The 7,500-nt window shown below is 39.8% G+C and overlaps 2 protein-coding genes across 2 annotated transcripts in view; one reads left to right on the forward strand and one right to left on the reverse strand.

The window, feature by feature from the left end:
- The first annotated feature begins 3,213 nt into the window (after positions 1 to 3,213).
- Positions 3,214 to 6,482, forward strand: LOC138005444 (uncharacterized). Its single transcript, XM_068851670.1, has 2 exons — positions 3,214 to 4,252; positions 6,424 to 6,482. Exons 1-2 carry the CDS (start codon positions 3,214 to 3,216, stop codon positions 6,480 to 6,482), a joined length of 1,098 nt encoding a protein of 365 aa, XP_068707771.1.
- The window catches only part of LOC138009005 (uncharacterized), a 27,395-nt gene continuing 26,165 nt past the window's right edge, over positions 6,271 to 7,500 (reverse strand). Inside the window, exons 3-4 of the mRNA XM_068856300.1 lie at positions 6,928 to 7,038; positions 6,271 to 6,713 (exon numbers count right to left, since the gene is read on the reverse strand). Of these exons, the coding sequence (XP_068712401.1) occupies positions 6,615 to 6,713; positions 6,928 to 7,038 (210 nt within the window). The 3' untranslated portion in view covers positions 6,271 to 6,614. The remainder of the gene's footprint in view (positions 6,714 to 6,927; positions 7,039 to 7,500) is intronic.

Raw genomic sequence — 7,500 nt, forward strand, 5'->3', positions numbered from 1 at the left:
GTTGTTTTAGCCTTCCTAAATGACAAAAACGCTAGGTATTCTGTGTTTAAGGTATATCTTCAGAAATCAATTCTGTAAACATCAGCAAATGGCAGCTGCCCTTCCTTCCTGGTTATGACGTATACATTTTGGACAAATTAAGGTAATTCTGAATCGGCTACCAGGAATTGTTTAAAATTTTGCCAATTGTTTTATCTTGGATTGTTAATTACTATTCTACAATAAAAATGTGTTACCGCGTTCATGTTTTAGATATAATAAGCAAGTGAAAACGACATATAGGATGTTTTTGGAGAACATTCATATTTCCATGGAATCCTTTTACGTCACAACAATGGATTGTTGTTAAGCAATAATTGGTGTTTCATGCCATATGTTACCAAAATATTGCAGTTTCGGGATACAGTATTGTAGTGATAACCTTTGTAATAAAAACGGTCTCTTAAGAGTGGTGAAACTGGTTAATGGTAAATTCCCGCTGCTATTCTGCCAAATTTGATGCTTTTTTGTTCAAAATGTACATTTTTAAAACCAATCTAGTAGGCGTACAAAAGTTGAAAAATTCAGATCTCACAATGTATATGCTACTGATTATGTGGTTGCAGACACTCACTGATCTAGATTACTGGTAAAAGGAATCAACATTATGAATTAAATTGCATTAAATTACGATAAATTTAGTCCTTTACTTCTGACTTGGGTATCCAGCCTCTCTCCTCAACATAAGTTGTACTCTTCAAAGCGATTACACGGCACAAAATGTGTGCAGGCACGATTGCCGAAATAATGCTCTGGTGTTTACGATTTCAGTGGATTTTCAAGGCAAAAAAAGTTCCTTTTGAACTTCTGCGAGTTAGAATTATCATGTGGTTATTTATTGCCTGTGGGGCTTGTGGGACGTAAAGCTCAGAAAGATGAGAATGGAAGGGTACAAGTTTCGTCAAATCGACCCCTCCCTTTGTACACCTTCTTAGGAGGCACAGGGGAAAAAATATCTCAAAAACACATCGTAATGGTATGTAAATTGAATGGCACTAAGAATGATGCAAAAATTGACCAAAACGTTCCAATTAGCCTCAAATTCCAATTTTTTGGAAAAAGAACAATAGTATTCTACCTCCTCATCTGCATATTCGAGATCCCGTGACAGAGAGCGCATGCGTAGTGAAGATCATTACAGCGTTGTGATTCAATGGAGATCGTCCGAAGATTTTTTGCTCGTAGCAAAATCCACATAAATCTCCTGCATCGTTCACCGGAGGTACCTTCTGATTACAAACGGAAGTTTGTACATGGTTACGGTGTGTATTGTGATTGAAAAGTTTAGCTGAACAGATTTGTAATCTTTATCGTTGTCATGTCATTAGATCATGCGGCCGCCGTTACAAGTTTATGTACATGATACAGCATCACCTGCTGGTGCAGCAGGGGAAAAACAAACCCGAAAGGGAGTGACAACTACCCGGGATAAACGGCTGAAAAGCGCTCTAGTTCGGCCAGTAGCGTCAGTAAACAGGCTGGAGGGAAATCCTCGAAAGGTCTACAAGATGAGGCGGGAAATGTCTTGCCGACACAGTCAGGTGCTGTCGCTAATTCATCCTCAGTGTCGGAAGATATCGTTGACATAAAGCAACAATTGAAAGAGCTCACTGGTTCTCTAGCACAAATAACACCAGTAATAACGGAGATTAAATTGGCTTACGACAATACAACCAGGCTGTTGATTGTGACGGCCATGACAGTTGGGACGATGAGTCCGTACTATAGCCGACAGCAGCTGCTCCTCCACAAAATGCAGTGCACGACCCATCCGACGACGACGAACCGCCGAGGAAAAAAGCAAAGAAGGATTCTGGTGTTCTACATAATATGGCCAAAGTGGTAAACAAGCCACAAAGGGGTGGGAAGAATTTAGACTCTGAATTGTCAGAGCTTGTAAAACAACTGCTCCGTAAGGGCGTGAGTAAAGACGCCAGGGATGAATTGATGGATAAATTTCCAACACCGGGCAACTGCACCCGCCTAGAAGTTGTACGAGTCAGCCCAGAAATATTTAACTCTGTCAGAAGAAAGATCAAAACGGAGAACGTGAAAAAGCCCAAAAACCCCTATTAAAGGGAATAACTGCAGTTACCAGACTTTTAGATGATTATATGAAGGCTGAAAAAGACCAGAAACCTTTGCCCACCACGGAAGCAGTTACAAAAATTCTGTCTGACAGCATTTCACTCCTACGTGACTCGTCACATGAAATGGACCTCAGAAGGAGGGTGACATGAAAACAGAATATCGCCTTCTCTGCAGTGACCAAAATCCAGTTGAGGACGGACTGTTGTTTGGCACTGAGCTGGGTAAGTCAGTGAAAGATTTGACAGAAGCCAGTAAAGTTACGTCCAAAGTAACAATCAAGCAGAAACGACCTCATGGTAGTGGTCAGAACTTTCTTGGGAGGTCAGAACACAGAAGACCTTTCCCTTTTTTAGGCCGGGGCAGAGGCTCTGTCGGCAAACAGAGGGGCGGCTACAAACATCCGCCACAGCGAAGCCAACCCCAGTACCAGCCTCGACGATAATCAGAAAGACAAAGGCAAAATCTGTAAATAGTCTTCAGGATAGACCAATTACTAGTGGTAAACCTAGGTTGCAAGGTGGCAAAACACTGGTCAATGAACAAATTGTGCAGGCTGGTAGACTGAAATTTCACCATGAGAAATGGACAAAGATCACATCTGACAAAGTAATTTTGGACATTGTCAAGGGTTACCACATTGATTTTATTTCAGTACGCTTTCAGGATCATCCACCTAAGCAACCAACACTTGATAAACATGAGGAAATAGTTTTAAATGCCCTCCTCACAGAGCTCATGCAAAAAGGAGTTATTGAAAGATGTGCTCACGAAGATGGGGAGTTTATCTCCCCAGTTTTTCTGCGCCCTAAGAAGAATGTGAAATATAGATTAACATTGAATCTCAAATGTTTAAACACACATTTGCCACATATTCATTTCAAGATGGATACCCTTCAATCATGCATCAATCTAAAGAAGCAAAACTGCTTTATAGGATCCCTTGATTTAACAGATGCATCTTATTCAGTTTCCATTAGCCCAGAATCACAAAAGTACTTGAAATTTCAAGTACAAGATCAGCTAAATAAATTTGTTACCTTACCTAATGCTCTTAGCTCTGCACCGTGAATTTTTACCAAACTTATGAAACCAGTGTACTCCACTTTGCGAGCTAGAAGTCATGTTTCTAGCGGCTATCTTGATGACAGTTTTCTGCTTGGAGATACATTTACTGAATATCAGACAAATGTCAATGACACATATGCCCTTTTTAATGAGCTAGGCTTTACTGTATCAGGGAAAAAATCAGTCACTCTGCCAACTCAAGTTATAGTACACCTAGGATCTGTGTTGAACTCAATCTCTATGACTGTTAGTCTCACTAAAGACAAAATTGATAGCATTACTCGTTTGGGACAAGATATTATAAGCAGACGGTCATGCTCGATTAGAGAAGCTGCTCAACTGATTGGTACTTCAGTTTCCTGCTCATCTGGTGTAGAATATGGACCCTTGTACTACAAACAGCTTGAAATTGAGAAAAATGATGCTCTTAAAAAACATCAGGGTTCTTTTGAAGCTCAGATGCAGCTTTCAGAGCTTGCTAAATCAGATATTCGGTGGTGGATAGAGAAAAGTTCCCAATACCCAAAGAAAATTTCTCACGGTAATCCCTATTTTACACTGACGACTGATGCCTCCCTGGAAGGATGGGACGCGCACCGAGATGGTATGAGACCAACTGGAGGCAGATGGCTTGCCCAAGAAATTGCTGACAATAAGCATATCAATTGTCTTGAACGTGAGGCAGCTAAACTAGGCCTCCAGGCACTCTGTGCTAAAGATGAAGGTGTACACATTCTTTTACAGCTTGATAATGTTACTGCAGTGGCATTTATTAATAATATGGGTGGTACTCATTCTAAACCATGCAATAAGGTAGCACGAGAAGTTTGGCTTTGGTGCCTCAAGAGGAAGATTTGGCTCACTGCAACCCATATTCTAGGAATTCAAAATGAGACTGCTGACAGGTTCAGTCGCAAATTTCGAGATAGGACTGAATGGCAGTTAAATCCCAGTATTTTCAAACTGCTAGTAAAACGTTGGGGCAGACCAGAAATAGATTTATTTGCTTCTAGACACAATTACGCAGGTAGAATTTCAATCAAACCTCACCTTACAGGTAAGGCTTGTTTACATTTTTAATTTTGCAACATTTTGAAACGTTTTGGAGAGAACACCTAAAAAAAGTCACGGAATGAAAAAGGTACTGAGGCCGCGGAACTTGTCTGAATCAAAAAGTTACGAATCGATCTCAAAATGCAACTTTTCGCAAAAAAATGGCATTGTACAGAATATTGAGGAGTCAATGGAATTAGTCTTGGAATGAAAACCGGCAGGTCTTATTTGCAGGTCGCAGGTCGCAGGTCGCGGATTGCAGGTCATTGTTTCACAAATACAGAAAGTATCCTAAACATTCTTAAAAGCTAACCTTAGGCCTAATTAAGCCTAAACAAAAGTTTCTGTGTTGATGAAAAAATGACCTGCAACCCGCGACCAGCTGCGACTTGCAAATTAGACCCGCCGAATGAAAACATCAAACACTGACCTATTCCGTAAAAAAAAAAATTGTACTATACGAACAAGAAGTGATTTTGAAAAGCATTTGCCTATAAAAGACTGCGATAAAACATTTCTTAAAATCATTTTAAGATTTAAAAAAAAATTGCTAAAAAGCGACGACGTTTCGACGTTAGCTAAACGTCACTATCAAGTCAAAATATGTTAGTGAGTTTCAGTCTATAAATACTAAAAAAACAATAGCTGATTAAAAGCCATAACGTGTGTAAATAATAATTACAAAATTAAACAAAACGTTTCGCACGTATGGAGTCCGTCTGGGTATTTAAATTGGGCTTAAGATTCTTGATGAAGAGCATTTGAAATACTATTGTTATCTTGTCCGTAACATTGACGTCAGCCTCAAATTGCAACTTTTTGCAGCGGTTTGAGACGCAAAAACCTAAAGCACTCATTTGTTACACAAAACAATCGCAATGAGATGGGCAACTTCCCGAAAACGATGGAATCAACCTCTTTTTTCCAGTCCAGTGCAGTCTAAGGACCTCCACCGTTCCGTCGAAATGGAAAATCTATCGTTTGCATACTCAGATCCCCAAAATAGGTGAATTACTAAACTGACGGAATTACACACCCTTACTGATGTTAGGTACACGAAGCAAGTTCCTTAAAATTTCTGGATTTGGAAGTAATGACCAATTTTGTTAATGAAAACAGGCTCTGCCACGAAAACCAATGGGTAATGGAATTAACAGAAGGAATGTTTCTTTTCTTGATAAAGTGACGGAGGAAAGAAGTGTGGTCATGGAGGAGCAATTAGCGTCGTGCTCATGCGTTGCCATCACATCCACATTACAACTGAATGCAGAAATTGCGAATTCCCCTGAGAGCATCTTATTGGGTCCAAGTTTACGGTTAAATTTCCCCTACTAAATGTAATATCACTCTGGTACAACAATTGAGGGCGAACCTACGCTCTATGCAAACGACACCACACTGTTCTACAGTGACAAAGTTTGCATCACATGTAGTACTATGGTATCTTCAAGAGCTGTGGTCATATTAACTGACCAGTCTTTGTGGGAATTTCACATTCTGTTATAATTACCTGCTACCTGCCATCGTCAGGTGTGGAAGAAAAAGTACAAAACATATTGACGGCAGTTACTGTTTGGGTGTAATTGTAGACACTTGCGTTCTTCTTGAAACGCCAAATTGACTGTATCTGAAAAAGCTTCAGCAGAAAAGTAAAGCACACTGCACACATTAGACTGTTCCCTCTTAAATTCCCTGGGGCCATTTATTATTGTAGCATTACAACGAGAGCCACTCATTGCATGACAATTTGGAGAACGTATTTCCGTGCCTTACTGCAAGATCCCTTAATGGAGTTCACTCAAGGGCAGCGAGAATAATGTACAGTCAGCTTACCCTAAAAACAGGTTAACACAGAATTTTGGAAAACACACGTTTACAAACTTTTACGGCTAGAATAAAGTTTTACGAAGGAGACTTGCTTTTTTCAAAATACAATTTATTTGAAACATTACAAACATTACTTACCGTACAATACTATCTCATTACGATACGATACTGATACTGCTTACGTACAATGCAGTGTTTACCCTACTTCAAACTTCAAGCTAGCTTTTGTTTCAAAATCTCGCAGCTTCTTGACGGTTCAAGAAAGCTTAGTCATAGGAAATGATGGTAACATTGCTTCAATAAAACCCTTATAAGCATTTATGGTCATTTCTATCCATTTATATGTAGAGGCCTCTCTCACCTTTTTAGCTAATGAACACTTGGCTGTTTGTATGGACTTCAACTAGTGCATTTGCTTAGTGTCTTTTCCTAGGGTGATTTTTAATTTTGACTAGTCTTAAGTATATTCTAATAATATGGTAAAACAGCGTGATTTGCCATATTATATCTGGCATAACCGTCTTGCTCTTGTTTTCCTACTAAAAACAAGAGCTGGCCTCATTTATAACGTCATAAAGTGTCCGCACGATGACGTAGTTTCTGTATGTTTTAACCACTCCACTTGTGACGGTTATTGTCTGAAAAGCAAGTCAAAGAATAAGGTGTTACTTCATCGGGAAGATTTCATGAGTGTTTTCGAAAATACCATCATTTATTCACCAGATCTTGAATTAAGATTGTATGTATGAACTCACTTTTTCTCTAAGAGGATCATATAATGGTTTAGCAAAGTGTGCAACCAACAGAGAAGCGTTTTCTTAAACAAATCGAAGTCATCTTAAATGGACTCACCACCAAGTTATTTTGTACCAGCGCAGTGAGGTAACCTCGGGTCTGTCCATTCAGATTTGATTCGGGTATCGTGGTAACACCAGGAACAGTGAATCCTCTGGACACCATCTGCTGAAACAAAACCATTTTGTTATATAGCTGAAAAATTTTCCCCAGCAGCGCGCGCTCTTATTGGTTACTTCGAGGTCACATGAAATCTAGCAATAAAACTGTTTCCCGCCAAAAGTCTCTGAGCGGGCAATAGTGCATAATCTATGACGTCAAAAGATAGCAGTGGTACCCGCGAATGTTGACCGACGACCGCCGTTTCTGTTGCCGTTGCATGTGATATAGTTGCATGTGATATAGAACAAATCACTTAATGACTGGTCCCTCGGGAAACGGTTTACTTTGTTTGCATGTGATATAGTTGCATGTGATATAGAACAAATCACTTAATGACTGGTCCCTCGGGAAACGGTTTACTTTGTTTCCCTCGAATCTCAATGTTTTCCTCGGCTGTGCCTCAGGGAAACATTGAGATACTCGGGAAACAATGTTCACTGTTCAATGTTTTCCCTCGGCTGCGCCTCG

This window comes from Montipora foliosa, chromosome 6 (assembly GCF_036669935.1).
Source record: "Montipora foliosa isolate CH-2021 chromosome 6, ASM3666993v2, whole genome shotgun sequence".
Taxonomy (NCBI): Eukaryota; Metazoa; Cnidaria; class Anthozoa; order Scleractinia; family Acroporidae; genus Montipora; species Montipora foliosa.